This window comes from Schistocerca nitens, chromosome 1, assembly GCF_023898315.1.
Source record: "Schistocerca nitens isolate TAMUIC-IGC-003100 chromosome 1, iqSchNite1.1, whole genome shotgun sequence".
Classification (NCBI taxonomy): Eukaryota; Metazoa; Arthropoda; class Insecta; order Orthoptera; family Acrididae; genus Schistocerca; species Schistocerca nitens.
Genome location: NC_064614.1, coordinates 621183273 through 621210266, shown reverse-complemented (window position 1 = coordinate 621210266; position 26994 = coordinate 621183273). Strand labels below are relative to the sequence as shown.

Genomic DNA, 26994 nt, shown 5'->3' with positions numbered 1-26994 from the left:
GGGACAGAAGGGCGGGTGATTGGGGGGGTGAGAAGGGCGGGTGATTTGGGGGGTGAGAAGGGCGGGTGATTTGGGGGGTGAGAAGGGCGGGTGATTGGGGGGGGAGAAGGGCGGGTGATTGGGGGGGGAGAAGGGCGGGTGATTGGGGGGGGAGAAGGGCGGGTGATTGGGGGGGAGAAGGGCGGGTGATTGGGGGGGAGAAGGGCGGCTGATTGGGGGGGAGAAGGGCGGCTGATTGGGGGGGGGGAGAAGGGCGGGTGATTGGGGGGGAGAAGGGCGGGTGATTGGGGGGGGAGAAGGGCGGGTGATTGGGGGGGAGAAGGGCGGGTGATTGGGGGGGGAGAAGGGCGGGTGATTGGGGGGACACAAGGGCGGGAGATTGGGGGGACACAAGGGCGGGAGATTGGGGGGACACAAGGGCGGGAGATTGGGGGGACAGAAGGGCGGGAGATTGGGGGGACAGAAGGGCGGGAGATTGGGGGGACAGAAGGGCGGGAGATTGGGGGGACAGAAGGGCGGGAGATTGGGGGGACAGAAGGGCGGGAGATTGGGGGGACAGAAGGGCGGGAGATTGGGGGGACAGAAGGGCGGGAGATTGGGGGGACAGAAGGGCGGGAGATTGGGGGGACAGAAGGGCGGGAGATTGGGGGGACAGAAGGGCGGGAGATTGGGGGGACAGAAGGGCGGGAGATTGGGGGGACAGAAGGGCGGGAGATTGGGGGGACAGAAGGGCGGGAGATTGGGGGGACAGAAGGGCGGGAGATTGGGGGGACAGAAGGGCGGGAGATTGGGGGGACAGAAGGGCGGGAGATTGGGGGGACAGAAGGGCGGGAGATTGGGGGGACAGAAGGGCGGGAGATTGGGGGGACAGAAGGGCGGGAGATTGGGGGGACAGAAGGGTGGGAGATTGGGGGGACAGAAAGGCGGGAGATTGGGGTGGGGAGATTGGGAGGGGGAGAGAAGAGCGGGAGGTACTATCACCCAAAATCATGTTTTGCTGACCACCTTCTGATTAAAGATCACCTGCTTAAAGCTGTTCACGATGTCAACATTTTGCATACTGTGAATAAAGTTCGTAGATTAGATGTTCTCAAAGAATTAGAAATTTTTAAACATCTTTCTCAAAAAGATGGCCTCATTTTCAATGAGCAGCTAGAATTACGTAATACAAGCTTCAACAGTATATAGCCATTACTTGATATTTGTTTTCTTGTTCCCTCATGCAGTTACCGAAATATTTCTTCTATCTAAGTCGATTCATAACTGTTTGTTCATTAAACGGTTTAATTTAACTACATTTGATGTTATACCATTTTTCTATGCGCCGAGTTATTCAGCTCAATTTTTAATTCTGTAATGGCGTTTTTCAGCTTTTAAACTATACTTCGAAGCTCTTATGTAGACAAATTATTACCATGTCTGCTGCTGTCAGATAAAATATTGCCTGTTACTTCATGTTCACACATTTCGCCCTCTATGTTTGGAATATTTAATAGCCGGCACTTTTGGTAGAACGTTCACATGACCGCAATTGCCTCAGTCTGATGCTACCACAGCTCGACATATGGTGCAGCCCTTAGTGGCCTGCCTCTATGTTCTCTATTTTAATACTTTGTGACTAAAGCGTTATTGTTTCATATTTATTTTATATGTGACTTGCCAGTTTTTAATGTTTTATTTCTGTGGAAGGCACTCTTAGAAGTGGCTGAAACCTAGGTCAATAAGACTTCATTTTCATTACTGATGGCTGCAATTGTTTAATTTTATCTAAATAGTTTTTTACTCAACTCTCAGCCTTCTTGTCAAGACACGAAATTCTCACCAAATGATACCACTGATATAGAATGACCTAATAACGGCTGCTGCTGTATTCAGTTTATTCTATGAACATACAGTAACACAGAACTGAAATATTACTAGGTTGTCTTCGTAAATCACAGGCTTGTCTCAAAATACTTCAGGCATACAATGTCAACAATACATCAATGAAACCTCTAGCCACATACAAGATGAACTGGAAACAGTATACCAAACTTACGTATCAAACTGAAAATATGATTGATATGTAAAATACGGGGAAGACAACCAGTCACTTATAGTGACTAGATGGGTCGAGCACAGAAACTGATAACAGATAACAGTATTCCCACTAGCTTCTGAACACTAGCTCTGTTTTTAGCAATACTATATACATTCACACATGGAACCACACAGACAGCAAAATGCACACTCCTGTGGCCTCGGCAGGCTTCCATCCTCCAACCACAGGTACTTTTCTGATTTTTCTGTATAACATTATACAATAATTCAAGTTGCATACAGGCACAATTAAAAGACACTCACAAAAAGCTTTTGGCCACAGCCTTCGTCAGTAACAGACACAAGCACAAACAACCACCAACTACAGTAACCTCTGCCCAGAATTAATTGACATTTAACGTACATAATTCAGAAAACACGAAAATCATGTTCAACATCATACACACAGGAGAAACTTGCTGATAATTTTTGTGAGTGTTTGGAGCACCATGAACTGTTAGAACAGCAACCACTGTTGTGGCTTCCTTTGATGTAGCAGCAGAGAGAGAGGCGCACCGACAGTAGTGCACTCAGTAACAACAATGGACTTTGAAGTCTCAACACATCATCATTTCAGTCGAGTCCCACAAGTTCCCAAAAATGGTTTCAAAATTGCTGGTGCAAGAAAGTGTACGTGTAATGGAGTGAGTGAGACTTCAGAAAGTACACAATGTGACTCCTGATGTTCCACAGCAACAGAAAAAGGTTCAGCGAATGAACGCAACTTTCAACATACAGGTAGCCAAAAAATTATATCCAATGAAATAACAACATGCTGCACAGAATCTTATGGAAAGAGCTGAATGTGCCCTTGAGTGTCACCCGTGGCCAGAGGATTAAATTCACGAAGCGAAACAGTGACACAAGGAGCCCTTGAGGCTCAATTCTTGGCCCTTTCATTTTTCTAGCATATATTAACGTCATTGTACATCACTTTAACTCACACAATGAACATTATGCTGATGACTCCTCAGTTTTATTCTATGACAAAGTCTATTAGGAAATGGAATTTTCAGCAGCTAATGGCATATTAAAATTAAGCACTTAAGGGCTAAATGTCAGTGTAAGTAAATACTAGATTCTAATGCTTGCCACTGGCAGCTCACACCAGACCAAGTATGTGGGATAATGGCAGCAGAAACAATCAGCTGCAAATTCCAAGCTGCCTAGCTGGACTCTAAACTTCATTGAATTAGCGATATTAATGTTATATGTAGTAAAACGTAGTAATGGCCTGTATCACCCTCACCAGCTGTTCAAAATGCTCACCCATATTCTGAGTACTGTGTATCATGGGGCAATTTCTCTCTATCTTAACTACTGCATCAAAACATGAGGTTGTGCTGCAGATGTACGCCTTAACAGAGCACTGCTGCTATGAAAATAAAGGTGGAGGTTTATACATGGACTGGGCTATAACAATTCTTACCATGAAGTTCTTATACCACCCAAATACTTCAACCATCTATCCTTTGCACCTATAATCATTTTTTTGTCTCACGGAAAATCTGGGTAATTAAATGTAATGATATACATGAATGCAGCACTAGGTCCTAAGGTAACTACTTCAGACAAAGATTTTTGTAATTACTATCTGTAATATTAAAATCTGTATTATATCATATCATCTGATGACTCCACGCAAAATAACTATTCCTACGTACACTCCATCTTTAGCTATGAAATCATTTATAAGCCTCCCATACACATACATGGACATATTCTTCAAATAACAGAAAAAGGCTGTAAGAATAAAAACTGAAAGTAGTAACTGAGCTCCCTGTAACGATTTGCTTAAACAATTGGTGACTGTAACTGTACCATGTCAGTTCATTTACCAACCTGATGAGCACATCACAAAGAACATCAGCAATTATTTCACAAACAGTACCATCAATAATCATGGAACAAGAGCCACACCAAATTTTCATTTAGCAGGAGTAAATGAACAAAACACACAAAAGAGTTTTATCTACAAGGGAATAAAATGGCACAAAAAATTGCCCAAGCACATTAAGGAGACAACTAAAACCCAAAGTTATTTAAAACATGCCTCTTAAATAATTCATACTACAAAGACAAGGATTATGTAGAGAAGACAGTATGAGGAATGGCAAAAATATTATTTAATAATAAACAACTGTCATTCTACAATAAATTGTCACAACTAAGCGATTCGTCTGCAGACTGTGAAGCAGTCATTAAAGATAAGTATATTGTGTGGGGGCAGCATGTTCAGCAACTGGGAGATCCAGCTGTCTCTTGGTCAGTCTTGCGGTGGCCATTCATGCGGACAGTCAGTTTGTTAGCTGTCATGTCCTTATAGAAAGCAGCATAGTGGCTGCAGCTAGCCCCGCCTTTGATGGGGTGGGAGATGCCTGTGGCAGGACTAGATCAAGTGGTAGTATGAGGATGTATGAGAAAAGTCTTGCATCTATGTCTGTTTCAGGAATGAGCCGTGAGGCAAGAGGTTGGGAGCAAGTGTGGAGGAAGTATGGACAAGAATACTGCATATGTTCAGTGGGTTGCAGAACAATACTGTAGAAGGGGTGAGGAGGCTAATGGGGGAAGATATTCCTCATTTCAAGACATGGCAAGAGGTAGTCAAAAATGAATGGAGGAGAAGGTGTTTAGATTGTGGCGGAATGTCAATAGCATGTCCTAACACTCGGATCAGATCGTGAAGATGTCATCAATGAATCTAGACCACGTGAGCTGTTTGGAACTCTGGGTGATTAGAGAGCATTCCTCTAGATGGCACTTGTTTAGGCCGGCATATGAAGGTGCCATCTAGGTACCACAGATTTGTTTATAGGTGGTGCCTTCAAAGGAGAAGTAACTGTGAACATGTTGTGCTTAACTTTAATGACTGCTTCACAGACTAGATTCATCCTACCAACACCAGCTTCAGTGAACTGTGCAGCTGGAAATGGAAACTCTCTCTACAACACATCCTTCATTCCCATGAACCCCCCCCCCCCTCAACCTTCACTAGTCCCTGACCTCCACCTACTTGCTCCCTTACCCCCTTCCCACTCCAGTTCTACAAATACCTTCTACCCCACCAACATATCTGCCTATTTCCCATTATCTACTTCTCTCCCCTCTACTTCCCACCCCAATTCTTCCAGCACAGCCTCACAACACTACATATATCTGCCCTATCTTGATCCCTCACATTCTTGGACACTACCACATGCAGCACATCACCTTTCTCCAGCTCTATCCTGCTACCCGCTCTATCCTGCTACCCCTCCAATCCCCATGCAGTTTCCTACCTCCACCTCCCACCCCAGCGGATTGCTGCTCACATCAGATGCAATAACAGTTAGGCCCTAGCACCGTGCTTGTGTGAATGTGAGTGTGAGCGTGTGCTGGGGCACACGCACAGTGCAGTGTGCATTTTTTGTGGGCAGTAATGAGTAGTAAAGTACATTTTAGTAAGATAATATTACTATTCACATAAATAATAATTGTTTTAAGTGTTTTGTTTTTCATTTAAGATGATAAGTTTGATATCATTTTGTAAATGATCTACAGACAAATAATAAACTAACCAAGGACCCGTTGTTAATTTATTTGGAATACAAAATGTAAACTTTCCTGTCAGATGAATGCCACACCAAACTAGTGGAGTAGCTCTGCCCTGCAATTCTGCAGTTATATGTTTAGCAACTGGCAAAAATTATTTAACAAGTGAATAACCTAAAATCAGCATGCAGTTTGCATTTTCTGCGATTCTTCACTTCCCTCTTGAAAAATAGAGGAAGAAGAAAACCAGTGGTGGGGAGCGAGAGGTGAAGAATGTGATACCAAATCTGAAATGACTATTTTTTCCACTACAAATATTTAAAAGTAGGTGACAACCGATCATGTTACTTTTTATTTTAACAATTTATGTTGTCTGATGAAACTAACTTGAGTCTATAAATGGCAGGCGGTTGCTGATGATGTCCTGTGAATGTTGCAGCCGTCTCTCTAGAGATTGGCTATGTTGCCTCAGTTCACACAGCTCTGCAGTGGTTTGTTCAAGCGCTTTTCCCTGAGCCTCCACCCCACGATTCAATGCTGCCTTTTCACCTTCCAGCAATTCAATAACAGCCTGTACGGGAGGAAAAATATTTTATTTCATGATGCCTTCTGTATATTTTTCTTAAAGTAAAAAATAAATTTAACACACGACGAATACATTCCTATTAACATTTATGGAATATTCTGTTGATGCTTGGAGGAACAGAGACATATTTAAGATTTAAACACACATTATTTATGTTCCACAATACTGTGGAACATCAATGATATGTACTTACATGTTTAATACATTCTTATTAACCACATGCTAGGCCATTCTTTAGTAAGTACTCAGTTCAAACCTTGTAGATAACATTCACATGCTGTCTATGGATAATAAATTAGCACCTCTTAAAGAAACTTATTTCCAGAAAGCGTAGTGTACATGGCTAATTAAAAATACTACTTCAAGAAGAGCTAGAAAAATAATGCCATAAATACAAACTTCATTATCCAATATTTTAACTTTATTATTCTTTGCTCTTGTACAGTAAACCGAATCACTCTCCTGAATCCATTTGCACTCCATTATATATCATTGATATTTTAAATTTCTTTTTAAATGGAAACTCTCTTCCACACACCAGAAATTCATCATGTTGCTTGTAACCGTCCACCCCGTACCATACCAACACCAATAGGCATTTGAGGCCATATGTTTTCATCTATTTCCACTTTTTCAGTGTAAACTTTCAACGTCACAAGAAGTTAAACTAAGGCCCAGGCAGTCCAGCAGCTGGACATACTCTATGTGAACATATGCTTCAGTGAAAGCAGGCATAACACAATAAGGCATGGGTGAGGTGAAGTAGTGTCACTTTTAGTACCCCTCCTACAAAGGGTATTGATAAGTCAGACATGCAGCACCAAGCTACAACAACTGCCATCTGTGTAACCAGTGTATCACTTGTACCACGTTTCTTGCACAGACCCCCATAAACTACTGTTCCATGCTGAAGTACACAGTCTATAATGTACTGCTGAGATTACAATGACCCTGCTTCGTTTCTGGACTGTCTTGGTTTCATTGTTGGTATACATTCAGTGCATGGCTTACAGCAACTATTGCTCTGTTAATGGTTTACATTTTGCATCAGTCGTGGACAGGAAAGTGGCAACAAGGACTTGCCCTATTGTGCAATCTGCAACACTGAGATTTGGCAATTACAGTTGTTACTGCAGAGGCAGCAGCACTACTGGGAAAAACAAAACCTGCAACAAGAACAAAATTCTGCTATCCTGCAGCTTATCTCAACAGTAACAATGAAAATCAACCAGTGGTAACACCTATGTTCCCATCGCCGTTCACCTGTTCCGGCGACACTTCAGAGAGCTGTAGTGTATAGGCTTTTTGAACTGCACTGTCTAGCCTATAGCATTTCCAATAGGCAACAAACTGCCTTACTCTTGTCTTGTAGCAGTCATTTACACAATGTGATGCAAAAGTTACGAACACTCTCAATCCTTAAATGTCTTTCAGTGAACTATGTGCTCTGTTAACTGAATAATATGGTCGGCAGATGCACCTTTTTGCAACTAGGCTACAATTCAGTTAGTGACATATACAATACGAACTGTCTTAAGCAGCATGGGCTGTCAACTTGTAGGGTCTCGCATGCCAGTGCAATTTTTCGGCCTTATCAGGACAAGTGCAGAGGGTGAGCACACTAGTCATTGGGAGCTCCAATGTTAGGCAGATAATGAAACCCCTCATGGAAATAGCATTCTGGGCAGGAAAGAATGCTAGTGTGCACTCAGTATAAGGGAGGGGGGGGGGGGGGGGTCTTGTCCATGGCACGGAGATGCCCCTGCAGTTGGCCATCAGGTGCACTAGGTGCAACTGGCTTCAAACAGTGTCACATGTAATCACAAATGATGCCTGTGGTTTAGGTTCTGGCGCCATCCTCGGCTCCTTTTGCTGGAGAGGTGATTTGGTAACGTCAGCTAGCATCGCACATGGGGTGCAGGCTAGGCTCACTATTTGTAGCATAATATCCTAGGCTGATAACAGTCCTCTGGTTTGGAGCAGAGTGGAAGGTCTAAACCAGAGACTCTGCAACAGTATCATATACAAATTTCTTGACCTCCATTACTGGGTGCAGAAACGTAGGGTTACCTTTAATAGATCAGGTGTGCACCCCACGCAGGAAGCGGCTATGAGGTAAGCAGAGTACATGTGGTGTGCACATAGTTTTTCGTAGATCAGAGAAAGCCCTCTCCCATTAGAACTGGAGATGAATTGCCTGGCAAAATTGAAGTTACAACAACCATAATATTCTCAGAGAAGGCTCATCCTTGCAGTTCTGATATAGAAAAGGTTAGTACATTGAGGTGAGAAAAGTCATAGGATACCAATATCATGGTGGACCTCTTTTTGCCCGGCACAGTGCAGCAACTCAGCATGGTATGGACTCAACAATTCATTGGAAGTCCCCTGCAGAAATATTGAGTCATGCTGCCTCCATAGTGTCCATAGTTGAGGAAGTGTTGCTGGTGCTACATTTTGTGCACAAACTGACCTCTTGATTATCTTCCATAAATGTTCAATGCGATTCACTTTAGGCAATCTGGATGTTCAAATCATTCGCTCAAATTGTCCAGAATGTTCTTCAATCTGGTGGCATAGCATACTGTCATCCATAAAAATTCCATTGTCATTGGAAATATGAAGTCCATGAATTGCTGCAATCAGCCTCCAAGCAGCCAAACATAACCAATTCCAGTCAATGATTGGTTCCGTTGGCCCAGAACACCCAGTCCATTGCTTGTAAATGGAGCCCACTGGCCCAGAAAACCCAGTCCATTGCATGTAAATGGAGCCCACACCATTATGGAGCCACCACCAGCTTGCACAGCACCTTGATGAAAACTTTGGTCAATGGCTTTGTGGGGTCTGCACCACATCCAATCCTACCATCAGCTATTACCAACCGAAATCGGGATTCATCTGACTGGGCCACACTTTTCCAGTTGTCCAGAGTCCAACAAAAATGGTCACAAACCAAGGAGAGGCACTGCAAGCGATATCATGCCATTAACAAAGGCACTCGCATCGGTCGTTTGCTGTCGTAGTCCATTAACGCTAAATTTCACCATACTGTCCAAACGGATACCAAGCAGTGTTGCTTGTCCGTTAGTACTGAGGACTCTACACAAGCACCACTGCTCTCAGTCGTTAAGTGAAGACCGTCAGCCACTGCGTCGTCTGTGGTGAGATGTAAGATTCTATAAAGATTATGCGAAAGAACTGGCTCCCATTTTAGCAGCCATTTATGATAAATTACTGTAGCAAAGAAGCGTACTTGTCAACTGGAAAGAAGTGCTCGTCATTCCCATTTTCAACAAGGACTGCATGACAGATGCACGTAACTATAGGCCTATACTGTCGATATCAATCTGTTGTAGAATTATGGAACCTGTTTTATGCTCGAGAATTATGGTGTTTTTGGAGTACAGAAATCTCTTCCATAAAAAATCAACATGGATTCCACAAACAGACAAACAACACAGATTCCACAAACAGAGATATTGCAAAGCTCAGTTCACTCCATTCCTCCATGAGATCCACAGCACTGTAGACAATGGTGCTCAGGTTGCTGCCGCGTTGCTTGACTTCAGGAAGGCATTTGACACCATCCCACACTGTCAGTTAGTGAAATAAATATGATCTTACTGAGTATTGGACCAGATATGTGACTGTATTCAAGACTTCATTGCAGACAGAACTCAACACATTGCTCGTAACAGAACAAAATCGACTGGTGTAAAGGTAATTTCCAAAGCATCCCAAGGAAGTGAGATAGAACCATTGCTCTTTACAGTGTATATACATGATCTAGTAGGAACCATTACAAGATGCTTAAGAACATTTTCAGATGATGCCTATGTCTATAAGAAAGTAACAATGTCAGAAGACAATATCTGTTAACAGAATGACATGCTGAGGATTGTTGCATGGTGCAGGCTCTGGCAGTTGGCCCTGAAGGTAAACAAATGTAACCTATTGCACATATATAGGAAAAGGAATCTGCTACTGTAGAACTACACTATTGATGACAAACTGCTAGAAAAAGTATCTACTGTAAAATATTTAGGAGGAGCAACTTTAAGTGGAATGACTACATAAAACAAATAGCAAGAAAGACGGATGCCAGACAGATTCATAGGAAGAATCTTACACAAATGTAACTCATCCACTATTAAACTGGCTTCTAATGCCCTTGTTTCACTGGCTGTTGAGTACTGTTCATCAATGCGGGTTCCTTACCAGGTAGGACTGATGGAAGGAATGCAGAAGATCAAACGAAGAGCAATGTGAGAGCATTACAGAGACACTCAACAAACTCCGGTGGCAGACATTACAAGAGGATCATTGTGCATCACAGAAAGGTTTTGGTATTGAAATTTTGAGAGAGCACTTTCTGGGAAGAGTCAGACAAGAGATAACTTCCTCCCACTTACATCTCACAAAGTGACCACGACGAGAGAATTCGAGAACTCAGGGCTCGTACAGAGGCTTACCCACAACCATTCTTCCCATGCGCCATTCGCAAGTCAAACAGGGTAGGGGGGATCAGTTAGTGGTACCAGGGTACTCTCCACGATACACTGTTAGGTGGCTTGGGGGTATGACATAGATGTAGATATCACCATGTCAGAACTGCAAAGTTTCCTGTGCAGACAAATCCGTGATGTGATTTTGTACTTACCACTTGGCAGAAAAGTCAAGGCTAAAGGATAAGGCACAACAATTTCTAGTCTTTGTGAAGTTCTTAAGATTATTAAATCTTTTGAGGCTGCTTCTAACATTCAGCATACTTCCACTAACAAAAATCACTTGACAAAAGTAGCTAGTTGCCATCACAAGCAACAGCCAGCTGATGATTTTTATTCATTATCTTCTTTTTACACCCCTAACAGAACTTCCCAACTAAATCCACAGTCGTCTGGAGTGCCTGCTTCCCGTGAGAAACTTAAGTATTAGATCTACAACTTTGCTTCCACTGTTTTGCAACAGACGGCAGTAGCGGCAAGTGGGGTTCAGGTAGTTGGTCATAGGTGTAATACAATAAGCTTAGGCATCTGTAAACACAATGCCATAAAAATATTAGTCGACTTGTGATTGCATCGTAAGGTCATTCTCAATTAAGTACGTCAACTTACGTACCCATTTCTCACCATTTGCAGGAAGTTTTAATTTTCTGCTTTAACATGAAGAAATATGTGGCTGTGGCTCTTAAAATGCTGGGTAAGACCAATGGTCAGGGAACTATTGGCGGAAGAACATCCAGAGAATGTTTTCAACGCCTTAAGAACAGTGATTTTGATGTGTAAGACCGGTATGGCGATGGAAGACAGAACGTTTTCGTAGCTACTGAAACAGACGAAGACAGTCACAGCACATCATTACCGAAAGCAATTGATGCGTTCGAGCCCAGCACTGAAACACAAATGGCCACAATACAGTGAGACATGTAAAGGTAATTTTGCAGTAGGTCAGTGTTCGACCCCATGTCACAAAACCCATCAAAATATACATGGGAACATTGAAATGAGAAGTTCAATCCCTCCCGCCGTATTCTCCATACGTTGCTCTCTCTGTCTACCACCTTTTTCGATCAGTGGCATACCTTTTTCGATCAGTGGCATACCTTTTTCGATCAGTGGCATACAGTCTGGCTGACCAGCACTTCCGATCATATGAACAAGTGCAAAATTGAATCGATTCATAGATCCCCACAAAAGACACCCAGTTCTTCTGCCACGGGATTCATATGCTATCCGAAAGAGGGGAGAATGTAGTGGCCAGCGATGGGCAATACTATGAATCATAATTTTTTTCACAACAAAGACCCAAACTTTGAGAAAAAATGGTGGAAGTAAAGTTGTTGGCCTAGTACATCAATCTTGATGATCATCCATTCCTCACCATTGAGTAACCCTTTTCTTTAGTACTGAACAGGCAGGTCAGAAATTTCCCAAGCAAGGCAACGGAGTGCCAGTCATGCCCCAGCTGCAGCACCCTTCAGTCACAAAGCTGTTGCCTGCAAACTGTTCACCGTGTGGCAAACTTGATTCCTGGCAGCTGTGTGTAAACAAGCTGCTTGCCATCATCCTGTACCAACACAGACCGATGACAGCACGTGCTCCACACAGTCACAGCAGCTGAATTCACAGTTTCACCAGCACTGCAGAAGCTTATATTGGTTTTTATTATTTTCAAACAGACAGTGGGGTTCAAGCTGGACACTGGAGCTGCCTTGACAATCAGATGACAACATATATCAGCAATTCAACTCACTTTTGCCCCAAATGGCTCAGCAATAAGTAATATCAGACTGCCAAAGGGCAGCTCATTTCCCCAGAGAACTGTCACTTACAGCTAAGTACAAAAACATTGGGCACATACTAAAATTCTTAGCAGTGAAACCATCGAATGCTCTTAACATTTACAGCTTAGATGCGTTTACAGCATTTGGTTTCAAAACAGTGGATCACATAAATTTAGTACCAGAAACAGTACTATTTTCTGATCAGATTTTCTTTGCAATACATATTTTACAAAGAGATTTTCAAACCATCACTAGGACGTGCAAAAAAATGGTACTGCTCATTTCTCTATGAAATCATCAGCAGAGCCAAAAGTTTGTTGAGCTCATCTGTGACCAATTGCTGTGAAAAGATAATGTTCATGGCAAGCTTGTATGAATTCAGGAACTAGGCATTTCTTTTCACCAGTCTAAACCAGTCAATTGGTGAGGCCTATGACTCATTAAAAAACCTAATGGGTCTTTATGCATTTGTGGCACTTTAATGGCAACTATCAGTGCTCACTCCAACATTTATTTCTATACAATGCATTGCCCAGAGGAACTGTTAAAGAAACTAGCCAGGTTTCTTGCAAAACTACCAACGTTCTCAACTAGGCAGCACAGCTTTTTCACCCCCAGTATTAAAAACCTGGAGCACATCCTTAGTATTATGCCCTCATGCGACCATATTGTGCAATAATAAATATGCCAGTTTCTGTTAAGCTTAAACAATTACAGTCTCTTCATAGCAAGATCACCTATTATACAAAGTCTATTTCTCCAGCAGCACAAATCACACACCTGCTCAAACATCTGCATAAAGAGTACATTGAATTTGTGTGGTCTATTTCCTCACAACAGGTTTTTCAATACCTTAACGATTGTCTCAAAACAGCAGAATGCCTGATGCCATAAATACTGGGCATGCCATCTATGCTTGTGATGGATGCATCCCAGTAAGAGAGTGTGGCAATTTTGTCCCATAGTTTGTAAGGCAGCTCTGGAAAATAAATTGCCTATGTGACACAACTGTGGCACACTATACTATACTCAAGTTGAGGAAGAGGCTTAAATCAATAATTTATGGTGTCAAGAAGTTTCATGTATACTTGTATGACAGCAAACTCCACCTGTTAACTAACCACAAACATTTAATATACATTTTTAAGCACTGGTCTAAGCTCCCGGAAAAGACAGTACAGCATCTGCAATGGTGGGCATGGTTTATAAACCAATATAACTACATTAAATTCACTTCTGCCACAACACGTTCATGCAGTTGGCATGTTGCCTTCCCACTGGCCCCAAAACAGAGTTCAACCACTGCAAAACAGTTTGTTTTGTGCTTGATCAGCACCTGCAGCAATGCTGGACGAATTCCAATTGACAGCTTGCGAGGTAACCACAGCGTCAGCCCATGACCCAGTTCTGCATCAAGTTTTATCAACTGTGCTGTCAGGATGGCTGAACCTGTATTTCGCAACTATTTTGCAATGCAACACAGGCTTAATGCCACAAACAGTGTCCCAACGTTGACCACAGCTGACTCTGAATGCACACCACCTCTCCAGCGAGCATCCTCCAACTAACTCATGTCTTGTACTGTGGGATGATGCACATGAAGGCGTTAACCTGGTGGCACATGTAATGGCCCAGTATTGACGCTGACACTGATTGTGCAAGCCACTCCTGTCATGCCTGCACACTGAATCGGGCAACCCGGCAGAATATTTCTTTTCATGGGCATACCCATATCACCCATTAGGCAGGGTCACATTGATTTTGCTATTTCAATTCAGGGATCTATGTGGTTGCTGATGGTGGATACATACCAAATTCCCATTTGTGGTATGATGTAATCAATGACCACTCACACCATCATTTGTGCCCTCTCTACAATATTTTCATTTAAGGGTGCCTTCCTTCAAATTGCAAAACACAGGTAAGTAAGGGAATGTCTCACACGCAACTATTTCACAAATTAAAAGGGTTGGTAAAGTGGTAGACAGCCATCAGTCATAGTATATATTCCAACTAGCTCAAATAAAAAAACAATGTTGTATCATGTGGGCACAGATACAGAGGGGTAAGAGAGGGTCATGGGGATGGAGGAAAAGGGGGTTAGTTCTACTTTCCTAAGTTAAACAGGTAAAAAGATTAGCAAGTCATATTTCTTCTTGTTCCATGACTGTTTCTTAGCCTTAGGAATGAAAGTGATCGTATAACTAATTTAAACAAAAAGTTTACACAAATTAAAACTTGTTTGTTTATTAAACACATCATGCATTAAATATCATTCAGAGCTTGAAAACTGAAAGCAATGGATAGAAGGGACATCTGATGACCTTTGCAAGGTGGGAAAACAGACAGGATGAGAACAGGTGATACAGCAATACATCTGATGGATGATTATAAATGAGAAATGTAGTCTGCAGCAACTCTATTACAAGAGTAAATTTACAATTATGTGAATTTGTCCATACCTGACTGCGCACAGTACCAATATGTTCAAAAAAGCTGGGTGAAAAATGGGACCTTTTTTCAGGGGGTTATATCTCCGGTTCTACTGATCACAGAGAGAAGGTGGTCAAGTGTTTTGGATAGCCTTTAGCCTAGCAGCCATCTGTACACATCAGAAGACTGGGGATACTGTAGCTACACTACAGTACAGGGTCAAAATTTAAACACTACACACTTCCTCCAGCCCAGGCAAATTGGGCAAATCAGTTTGTTCTTTTGCATTAGGTGTGGTCTAGGGTGGACCTAAGGCAGCTCATAAATGCACCACTTGCTCATGAGCAGTTCCTGAGAAAACTCCAAAAAACCATAATGTTTGGATACAGTAAGTACCAATTGTGAGGATGGCCATCTCTATAATTTCTATTCATGTAGATCGCCAAAACATTTAAAATATTTTCTGAAGATGATATTCTCGGGGAACTTGGAAACTTTTTCAATATCATTATCCATTACCGAGATCCAGAGGTTCAAAGTTACCGTACTTATGCATGTAATATCTGGTCTGAAGTGTAAATGTAGTTTTAACTTACTTACTGAACCCATGGCAATGGTTCTAGGGACATCACAAGGGTTCTGAAGCCACCAAACTGTTAAGTCAGCATCTTTTCCACCAATAAAACTTAATGAAATGCTGTCTGTATATAATGGGAACTCGATGCATATACAAATATGCTGAAAGTGGTACTGCAGTGGGAAAAAAGGACTAAGAAGGATCTTACCATTTCTGAAAAGAACTTAAAATTACTGCCAAAAAAAATGTAATATTGAAATTCCAGTAAAATACTTACAATAATCATTTACTCTTTTAAGACACAAGTCACAAGTACGGATTTTCAATGAACTGCAAATGATGAGCATAGTGGCTAGAGAAAATGTAAAGCAAACAGTTTCATTTTAACCTTCTATTATGCATACTTATTTGTTGTTTATATTGGTTGAAGTACATAAACGTATCTACGTATATAAATAAAATACCAAAAACTTTACTAACCTGTAGAATTAGTTTGGATTAAACAGCAAATCCTGCAATAGCAGAGAATGAAGATAACTGCAGACAAATGCTCCTGTCAGAGCACAAAAAGTGCAAATATGTTCCTCTTTAAAAGACTAACAGGAAAATGGGGAATCAGCTGCCTCATTTCTCATTCCACATTCCTCACCAAAAATTTTAGCATGTGAACATATCTGTCCTTTTTTGCACTGATAAAGGTAGCAGAGATGGTGACGGTGGAAGAGAGAGGAGACACTGCCACTACGAGAGAAACAGACATTAGGCAGTGATGATGTGGGAGAGAGAGGGGGGGAGAGAGGGGGGGAGAGAGAGGGGGGGAGAGAGGGGGGAGAGAGGGGGGAGGAGAGAGGGGGGAGGAGAGAGGGGGGAGGAGAGAGGGGGGAGGAGAGAGGGGGGAGGAGAGAGGGGGGAGGAGAGAGGGGGGAGGAGAGAGAGAGGGGAGAGAGAGAGAGAGAGGGGGGAGGGGGGGAGAGAGAGGGGCGGGAGGGGGGGGAGAGAGAGGGGCGGGAGGGGGGGAGAGAGAGGGGCGGGAGGGGGGGAGAGAGAGGGGCGGGAGGGGGGGAGAGAGAGGGGCGGGAGGGGGGGAGAGAGAGGGGCGGGAGGGGGGGAGAGAGAGGGGCGGGAGGGGGGAGAGTGAGGGGCGGGAGGGGGGAGAGTGAGAGTGAGAGTGAGAGTGAGAGTGAGAGTGAGAGTGAGAGTGAGAGTGAGAGTGAGAGTGAGAGTGAGAGTGAGAGTGAGAGTGAGAGTGAGAGTGAGAGTGAGAGTGAGAGTGAGAGTGAGAGTGAGAGTGAGAGTGAGAGTGAGAGTGAGAGTGAGAGTGAGAGTGAGAGTGAGAGTGAGAGTGAGAGTGAGAGTGAGAGTGAGAGTGAGAGGGAGAGGGAGAGGGAGAGGGAGAGGGAGAGGGAGAGGGAGAGGGAGAGGGAGAGGGAGAGGGAGAGGGAGAGGGAGAGGGAGAGGGAGAGGGAGAGGGAGAGGGAGAGGGAGAGGGAGAGGGAGAGGGAGAGGGAGAGGGAGAGGGAGAGGGAGAGGGAGAGGGAGAGGGAGAGGGAGAGGGAGAGGGAGAGGGAGAGGGAGAGGGAGAGGGAGAGGGAGAGGGAGAGGGAGAGGGAGAGGGAGAGGGAGAGGGAGAGGGAGAGGGAGAGGGAGAGGGAGAGGGAGAGGGAGAGGGAGAGTGAGAGTGAGAGTGAGAGTGAGAGGGAGAGGGAGAGGGAGAGGGAGAGGGAGAGGGAGAGGGAGAGGGAGAGGGAGAGGGAGAGGGAGAGGGAGAGGGAGAGGGAGAGGGAGAGGGAGAGGGAGAGGGAGAGGGAGAGGGAGAGGGAGAGGGAGAGGGAGAGGGAGAGGGAGAGGGAGAGGGAGAGGGAGAGGGAGAGGGAGAGGGAGAGGGAGAGGGAGAGGGAGAGGGAGAGGGAGAGGGAGAGTGAGAGTGAGAGTGAGAGTGAGAGTGAGAGTGAGAGTGAGAGTGAGAGTGAGAGTGAGAGTGAGAGTGAGAGTGAGAGTGAGAGTGAGAGTGAGAGTGAGAGTGAGAGTGAGAGTGAGAGGGAGAGGGAGAGGGAGAGGGAGAGGGAGAGGGAGAGGGAGAGGGAGAGGGAGAGGGAGAGGGAGAGGGAGAGGGAGAGGGAGAGGGAGAGGGAGAGGGAGAGGGAGAGGGAGAGGGAGAGGGAGAGGGAGAGGGAGAGGGAGAGGGAGAGGGAGAGGGAGAGGGAGAGGGAGAGGGAGAGGGAGAGGGAGAGGGAGAGGGAGAGGGAGAGGGAGAGGGAGAGGGAGAGGGAGAGGGAGAGGGAGAGGGAGAGGGAGAGGGAGAGGGAGAGGGAGAGGGAGAGGGAGAGGGAGAGGGAGAGGGAGAGAAGCAGTGGGATCAAAAGATAGAGGAGACAGTGAAAATGAAAAATACAGATGAGTGGAGGCCATAGAGGAGGGTGCATTTTGGACCAAAATTTTAAACAAGTGGGTATAGAGGAAAAAATAAGTTGGTAGCCCCAGAATTTTTGATTTGTTGAGGCATGGTAGAGACAGTGGCAGTGGGAAAGAAAGACAGAAAGAGATATACTGTAAATCAATGGAAGTAAAAGAAGACAGTGGAAGAGAGACATATCTAGGCAGTGGCACTGAGATGGAGATTCCGAGTAAGAAGGCTTAGGTACAATATGCTCTTCATAATCTTCTACACATACTACCATAACTTTCATCTTCAGCCCTAATCCAAATGCACTCATTTTGAGACTTAACTTTCTACCTAGCTCAACGTGTTACTATTAATTAATATTGCTTCAGCCTTGTCATTTCATGATCCTATCATTCAAAGAAATCTACACCATCAGTTAAACACTATTTCTGAACCTTTGGACTACATTACACTACACTATACATCTGCATTTCAGTGGTTTATATTTTGTGGTTCAGAAATAGTTACATCATAATCTTTTCTCAAAACTGAAAATAAACTTCAGTTTATTTCAGCATATAATTTACACAACATAAGAGGGCAATAAAAAAATCTCTTTTTCCGTTTACTGGTGATCTACTGACTCGCAAATATTTGTAGAGACTAAACACCAGCTCCAGCTGCACAATATTTGACCATAGGTTTTCATAAACTGTTGTACATTCAACAAGTTTCTGAAGAATAAGTGGCACTTTAATTTCAGAAGCATATAATAATATACAAACATACGAGTCTGCAACACAAACTGTAAATTCCTGGTGCCTAAAAGTTGCCGTTTAGTAATTTTACACTTCCATAGTTGTGCAACACCCTGCTGTCTTACAATAATCAGGAACAGAACAATTAGCAGTTATTTACCTATCAGCAACACCAGTTTAACTCCTGACAATAATTTGGGTTGCAGAATAAGAAAGATACACGGGAGAATGGGCTCAACAGGAAGTAGAAGGGCCCTGGTCAGTGATTCCCAATCTGGGGTCGATTACCCTTGTGAGACAAAATGACATCTCCTGAGGGCTAACAACAACAACAACAAAAACAAGAGTAGTAGTAGTAGTAGTAGTAGTAGTAGTAACAACAAAAACAAGAGTAGTAGTAGTAGTAGTAACAACAACAACAACAACAACAATGGCCACCTCTGGACATTTCCATGACTTGCAATCTTCAATTATATGTATTCATCCCACTTGCAAACATTTTCTAACACAAATTATCCACTATTAATTTGATCAGTGTGTTGTATTTTCTCATTTCTCAGAATTTCATTTGGCCACCCAGCAGCCGCTCGCCTCCACTTCATTTCCATTACAATCATAAATAAATGTAGATTTTCCCAGCATGTACTAGTGATGAAAAGCTTTTGGCTTTCCAGTTGGATGGCAGTACTGAGACATTGTAATGTTTCAACAAGTCTCATACTGTAGAGCTCATTGAAATTTGTGGTATTGTGGGTAAGCAAGTGCCTTAGCTGCTTAGCAACAGTTTGCTAGTTTGATGGAGAGAGAGGGACTACCCCTACTCTTCTTCCATTCAACCCCAAGGCCGAGCCAAGCGCACTCTTTGTGTTCTTGTTGCTGACATGGATTACATAACTGTATAACATAAAATTTTGATAGTGATTTAATTATAAATTTTGTTAGTAGTATGCTGTAGAAGTATGTAAAAGTGAGGAATACAGAGTTTGAACATCAGGTAAGCAGTTGCCCCAGAAACCACTATTTTCTGAAATTTTACATTTGGCAGAGTTAAGAGATACTGGGTTGAAATTTTTATAATATGTGTAATTTAATGTAAAACATGATGTTGAAATTTTCAAGTTTTTAATGGCAATGTAAATTTTGGACTAAAAAGTTAGAAAAATAGATTATTCACTACTTATACATAAGCTAGGATAAAGAGATTACAGCACCATTTTAGGTATAGAAAATTATTGCAACACTCCAAATGTCAGAAAATTTGAATTGATTTAACAATCATACAGTAATGACAGAATGGACAGTTCTGACGGTAAAGACCACCTAAAGTACCATTTTTAAAAAAATCTTACCGGCTATATTAAGACATAAAAATAAACTTAAAATGAAATCTTCCTTACACATTGATCTACAATAGCAAAAATTAGTGCTGATATAATCCCAACTGGCCAAGTTATTAGTAATTTAGTATTCCAAGAGAGCACTTTTAGAGCACTGAGGCACGTGCGTAGGCATTTTAGAGATGGTAGTTCCATTTTGTGGTCTTCTCCTGATTGCATAGAGAATACATAAGCAACTCTGGAGCTGCCTTGTGGGTTTCATTGCTCAAAAACTTGTCAATAATGTATGTCTTTATCAGATACCAAGCCACTGCCGAGTTTCATGATGGAGTGCATTGTGCTGTTTATGGAACTGTTAGAAATTCAGCTTTTTCATGAACTGCAAATAATTAAATGTGTCTATCATTTCAGTCTAGCATAGTTTGTGCATCAGGCTTGTCCTAAATTCATGTGATGAGCAGAGTATTGAAACCTACCACTTGTAAGCAAGCTAAACTGTACATTGAATTATTTGAACAATTTGTTGCTGAAAATGAATTTATAGAAAATGGAACTTTGAGGAGCAATTTTCTGTCATAACTTCCTCACTCCCTTCAAAATAGGGTGTAGGAATTTGTTTTCCAGGCACAGCTAGCTAAAAAGTGGACAAGGAGACTGCAAGTAACATATTTAGGATTATTTTATGGTTGCTCATTTTAGTAATTTACAGGCCCTGTGGGGTGCTTAAGCATCCATTATGAGAAACGATGCACAAAGTAAAATTAAAAATCCACTGCCCAACATCACCTCAAAACTTTCACCAAGTTGGAAACCCTGAGAGCCTTCCATAAAAAATAATTGCATCTTAACTGCAGCCTGTTCTCTGAGCTACTGCAGTTCTCTCACTATTAATGTGCTACAGGTAGATTACATAAATCTCCATTCAGGAAGTGGTGGTGGTCGTTAGTGTTTAACGTCCCGTCGACAACGAGGTCATTAGAGACGGAGCGCAAGCTCGGGTTAGGGAAGGATTGGGAAGGAAATCGGCCGTGCCCTTTCAAAGGAACCATCCCGGCATTTGCCTGAAATGATTTAGGGAAATCACGGAAAACCTAAATCAGGATGGCTGGAGACGGGATTGAACCGTCGTCCTCCCGAATGCGAGTCCAGTGTGCTAACCACTGCGCCACCTCGCTCGGTCATTCAGGAAGTGCTGGCACTTGTAGAGTGGGCTAGACTGAGTTGGACCACTTACCACACATCCACAATGTATCCTCAGAGGTGAGTGCAAATATGTCCGGTGCAATGGGACTAAGCAAGTTCAGTTCTAGAACAGTAATTTGCTGTAATGTACTGCTTGACTGGGGCTGTTCCATAACAACTTGGTGACCTACTTCTGTAGCTGTGAGAGCCAATTTAAGCCTCTGGGCCTCTTTATATGTTGGGAGAGCTAAGAATGAATTTCTCCTCTAGCAGTGTAGGACAGTGTGCAGAGATTTACATACATTCTATCCACGAGTTTCTTGCATTAGTGTTGTTAGTAACTCATATCTGTATTCCATGTAGTGTTAATGCACACACCCAGGCATGTCTGCCCACATCTTGCAGGGATTCGTAAAGTACATTGCAGAGGACCGTGTAACTTTGTGAAGTGCCCAGTAGTTGTTCCTTGTGATGTAGTGGGGTTAACGGAGTGGGAAGTCACCTACTTTCTATTCAGTTGCAGGCTTACTAAGGAGGGAACTGTATAACCACGATATGGTGACCTACCTTCCCTAGCACTTCTACACTCCGTCACTGCCCCCTTCACCCTGTTACATCCCTAAAAGACAATTTATCCATTAATACAGCTCTACTGCACTTAGACAAGGTACACACATTTAATATTTGTTCTCAACCCACTTCATTCAACAGTAAACAGTAATATTACACCATTGAAAGACTGTTTTTAATAATCTGCGATTTTCCGTCACCTGCAATGCAGAAAATAATACTTCTAGAGAAAAAAAAATAAGTAGGACCTTTTCTGTGGGAAATTTAATGTAGTTTAATTTTGCACAGTGAAATATTTTTACTAGACACAGTGGTTTTTCAGTTATTCACGAAAACTTAAAAAGTTACTTAATAAGTGTTCTCACACTCACACCTTCTGGTGGGCATTTTTAGCATGCTGTTCATGATGCTCCCTCCTAACAGTGTACAAAGATTTGCAACAACCCTCTTTTTGTCTGTTCAATCTTTTTTGATCTTCGTTGACTGAGCTAAAGGGGCCAAACAAATTTTGAATGTGTCTTACTGCGCGCTTCGGCAAACACTACACAAAATATAAATACACATTGTTAGATCTATGAGAAAAAAAATGTCTAATTGTCTCTTTTTGTTGGTTTAGTAAAGAAACTTTAGAAAAAAGTGGTGAGGTTTATTTCCTTGTATGTTAACAAAGTATTATTTATCATTCATCACTTTAAAAATGATTTTTTTATTTAAAATTTTGATGGATGCCAAATTTTGTTGGTATTTTGGTCAATTTCTGATCACATCCACAGGTAATTGTTTCAGAAAGATTGGCAACCACAGGCCTACATGAATGTGTATTGCAAGTACAAGTAAATTCAATCCTTTGTGAACTAACATAACGATGACAGCATATTCTCCTCTATAGACATTATGGGTTTATGGTATATTACACTTTCCTAAAGGGGTTTGCACAGTTATAAAATCATGGCCTAGAACCTAAGAATTAAAAACTGTTTGTCCGGAGAATAATCTACAGTTACAGATAAAATGAATACAAGAGTTTTACATTATGAATCTGACTTCAGAGCATATTTACGATCCAGCAAGTACAAAGTGAGTTAATGCAGCACGAAATGATCTATCAATAATTCACACCAATGTGGAAGAAATGAACACATCTGCTGTAACAGGTAATGATCCTGCTGACAACTGACCATGAGAAATTTCTTGATCATGTTATTTTTTGGGGTGGGGGGGGGTGGGGGGGAGGGGGGTGGATGGTTGAGTACTAGACAAAATAACCCCAGCAACCAGTAAACCAAAAGATCTACAAACTTCAACTTTTACATCTGTTAAAATATGTTTCTTTAAGTACATGACAGAGCAATAGAGCCACAACAATCTACCATAAATTGACAAATGCATTAAACTATTTTGTATGTTTTCAAATAATATAAATTCACAAGAAGAAGAATCAAGTCGAAACTGTAAGAAACAGAGCGAGCGATTAAGATAGTTTGCACATGACCAATAAACACCCATAAAACAAGCACAATAATCACCTTATATTTGTGTTCCGCATCTGTATTCACTTCATGGTGTTGTTTCAATTCAGCTTCTAAAGCATCCAATTTAGATCTCAGCTCAGATACATCTCGCTGGTGAGCTTCATCCTTATCATGAAGCTGCAAAAATTAAAAAACTAGGAATGAAAAAATATTTCTACATTTCCGTATAAAATTTTAGATAGCATCTTACTATAAAATAGGATTTAAAACAACAACAAAGTACAAAGATTATAGTAAATATGCTAATTCCTTAGAAACACAATACAAAAATTGGGAATGTCGAACCAACGGTACACGCATTAACATCATGGACTGAATAGGACAAGTAGCACTCTGTACATGTATATTGTGAAGTATCAAGGCAGTGGGTGATAGGGGGTGTGCAAGTGCAAGCGGGGTAGAGCGGAGGGAGAGTGTATACGCGGAGAAGAATCAAAAATTCCCGGATTTTTTCCTAGATTACAAGGTTAAAAATACACTTTCTCCTGGATGAAAATATACTTTTCCCATGTTAAGTGACAGTATACTTTTCCTCGGAACTGTAAAACTTATCAATCCTCTGAATGGTCATGGTTTCATACACCGGCATAGAATTTCCCGGTCCTAAAAATATGGAACTCAATAAAAACAATAAAACATGTTATGGAAAGATCTTTGATGTGCAGCAACATGTACACTGCATATTTTCATGATGTAGTCAGACAATAGCAATATCGCTGTTAAGTAGCACATATACACAAATAGGGAAAGTTAATCATTTAAATTAATATACGTAGTTTTGCTACAAGAAAAATAAATGTTTCACTTATAATATTGGTCTCATACAGATTAATAAGCTGCAAGAGAAGCTAAGCTTTCCACATACAATGTTGATCTTTTTTTGATACTAAAATGTAGACTTTCACGGTTGGAAATAATATGTCCGTTATGTCCGTGGTAGATTGATGAATTCTATGTCAATTCCCAACGTTTCATATCCGACTGCAGGAGACGTCTTCAAGGGGCTCCGTAGCTCGATGGAATGGGGCTGGCGAGAGGGGGGAAAGGGCGGACGGGGGGGAAAGAGGGGGTGGGGGGAAAGAGGGGGCGGGGGAAAAAGGGGGTGGGGGAAAGAGGGGGGCGGGGGAAAGAGGGGGTGGGGGAAAGAGGGGGGCGGGGGAAAGAGGGGGTGGGGGAAAGAGGGGGCGGGGGGAGAAGGGGGCGGGGGAAAGAGGGGGGAAGACGGGGCTGGGGGGAAGAGGGGGCGGGGGGAAGAGGGGGAAGAGGGCGGAAGAGGGCGGAAGAGGGGGGAAGAGGGGGGAAGAGGGGGGAAGAGGGGGGAAGAGGGGGCGGAGGGAAAAGGGGGTAGAGGGGGAAGAGGGCGGAAGAGAGGGCGGAGGGAAGAGGGGGAAGAGGGCGGAAGAGAGGGCGGAGGGAAGAGGGGGAAGAGGGCGGAAGAGGGGGCGGAGGGAAGAGGGGGAAGAGGGCGGAAGAGGGGGCGGAGGGAAGAGGGAGGAAGAGGGAGGAAGAGGGGGTGGGGGAAGAGGGGGTGGGGGAAGAGGGGGCGGGGGGAAAAGAGGGGGAAGAGAGGGGGCGGGGGGAAGAGAGGGGGGCGGGGGGAAGAGAGGGGGGCGGGGGGAAGAGAGGGGGGCGGGGGGAAGAGAGGGGGCCGGGGGGAAGAGAGGGGGCGGGGGGAAGAGAGGGGGCCGGGGGGAAGAGAGGGGGCCGGGGGGAAGAGAGGGGGCCGGGGGGAAGAGAGGGGGCCGATGGGGAAGAGAGGGGGCCGATGGGGAAGAGAGGGGGCCGATGGGGAAGAGAGGGGGCCGATGGGGAAGAGAGGGGGCCGATGGGGAAGAGAGGGGGCCGATGGGGAAGAGAGGGGGCCGGGGGGAAGAGAGGGGGCCGGGGGGAAGAGAGGGGGCCGGGGGGAAGAGAGGGGGCCGGGGGGAAGAGAGGGGGCCGGGGGGAAGAGAGGGGGCCGGGGGGAAGAGAGGGGGCCGGGGGGAAGAGAGGGGGCCGGGGGGAAGAGAGGGGGGCGGGGGGAAGAGAGGGGGCGGGGGGAAGAGAGGGGGGCGGGGGGAAGAGAGGGGGGCGGGGGGAAGAGAGGGGACGGGGGAGAGGAGGTAAGGGGGAGAGGAGGTAAGGGGGAGAGGGGCTAAGGGGGAGAGGAGGTAAGGGGGAGAGGGGCTAAGGGGGAGAGGAGGTAAGGGGGAGAGGGGCTAAGGGGGAGAGGAGGTAAGGGGGAGAGGAGGTAAGGGGGAGAGGGGCTAAGGGGGAGAGGAGGTAAGGGGGAGAGGGGCTAAGGGGGAGAGGGGCTAAGGGGGAGAGGGGCTAAGGGGGAGAGGGGCTAAGGGGGAGAGGGGCTAAGGGGGAGAGGGGATAAAGGGAGAGGGGCTAAAGGGAGAGAGGGGCTAAGGGGGAGAGGGGCTAAGGGGGAGAGGGGCTAAGGGGGAGAGGGGCTAAGGGGGAGAGGGGCTAAGGGAGAGAGTGGCTAAGGGAGAGAGTGGCTAAGGGAGAGAGGGGCTAAGGGAAAGAGGGGAGAGGGGACAAGGTGGAGAGGGGATAAGGTGGAGATGGTGTAAGGGGGAGAGGGGGTTAGGTGGGGAGGGTGTAAGGGGGAGAGAGGGTTAGGTGGGGAGGGTGTAAGGGGGAGAGGGGGTTAGGTTTGGAGGGTGTAAGGGGGAGGAGGTAAGGTGGTAAGGGGGAGGGGTAGGGGGGTGTGCTAAGGGGGCTGCGCTAAGGGGGATGGGGTAAGGGGCGAGGGGTAAGGGACGGAGGGGTAGGGGGCGAGGGGTAAGGGACGGAGGGGTAGGGGGCGAGGGGTAGGGGGGCGATGGGTAGGGGGCGAGGGGTAGGGGGGCGAGGGGTAGGGGGGGCGAGGGGTAGGGGGCGAGGGGTAAGGGGGGCGAGGGGTAGGGGGGCGAGGGGTAGGGGGGGCGAGGGGTAGGAGGGCGAGGGGTAGGGGGGCGAGGGGTAGGGGGGCGAGGGGTAGGGGGGCGAGGGGTAGGGGGCGAGGGGTAGGGGGCGAGGGGTAGGGGGCGAGGGGTAGGGGGCGAGGGGTAGGGGGGCGAGGGGTAGGGGGGCGAGGGGTAGGGAGCGAGGGGTAGGGGGGCGAGGGGTAGGGGGGCGAGGGGTAGGGGGGCGAGGGGTAGGGGGGCGAGGGGTAGGGGGGCGAGGGGTAGGGGGGCGAGGGGTAGGGGGGCGAGGGGTAGGGGGGCGAGGGGTAGGGGGGCGAGGGGTAGGGGGGCGAGGGGTAGGGGGGCGAGGGGTAGGGGGGCGAGGGGTAGGGGGGCGGAGGGGTAGGGGGGCGAGGGGTAGGGGGGCGAGGGGTAGGGGGGCGAGGGGTAGGGGGGCGAGGGGTAGGGGGGCGAGGGGTAGGGGGGAGGGGTAGGGGGCGAGGGGTAGGGGGCGAGGGGTAGGGAGGCGAGGGGTAGGGAGGCGAGGGGTAGGGGGGAGGCGTAATGGGGGGAGGGGAAAGGGGGAGAAGGTAAGTGTAGAGAGAGGGGGGATGTGGGGGGGTTGGGGTAAGTGGGAATGGCGTAAGTGGGAATGGCGTAAGTGGGAATGGCGTAAGGGGGGAGGGCGTAAGGGGGGAGGGCGTAAGGGGGGAGGGCGTAAGGGGGGAGGGCGTAAGGGGGGAGGGCGTAAGGGGGGAGGGCGTAAGGGGGGAGGGCGTAAGGGGTGAGGGCGTAAGGGGTGAGGGCGTAAGGGGTGAGGGCGTAAGGGGTGAGGGCGTAAGGGGGGAGGGCGTAAGGGGGTAG

At 45.1% G+C, this 26994-nt stretch overlaps 1 protein-coding gene across 1 annotated transcript in view; it reads right to left on the bottom strand.

The window, feature by feature from the left end:
• LOC126257452 (protein phosphatase 1 regulatory subunit 21) overlaps positions 1–26994 on the bottom strand; it is a 190331-nt gene that overhangs the window by 107498 nt on the left and 55839 nt on the right. Inside the window, exons 4-5 of the mRNA XM_049955565.1 lie at positions 23249–23371; positions 5998–6181 (exon numbers count right to left, since the gene is read on the bottom strand). Coding sequence (XP_049811522.1) covers positions 5998–6181; positions 23249–23371 — 307 coding nt within the window. The remainder of the gene's footprint in view (positions 1–5997; positions 6182–23248; positions 23372–26994) is intronic.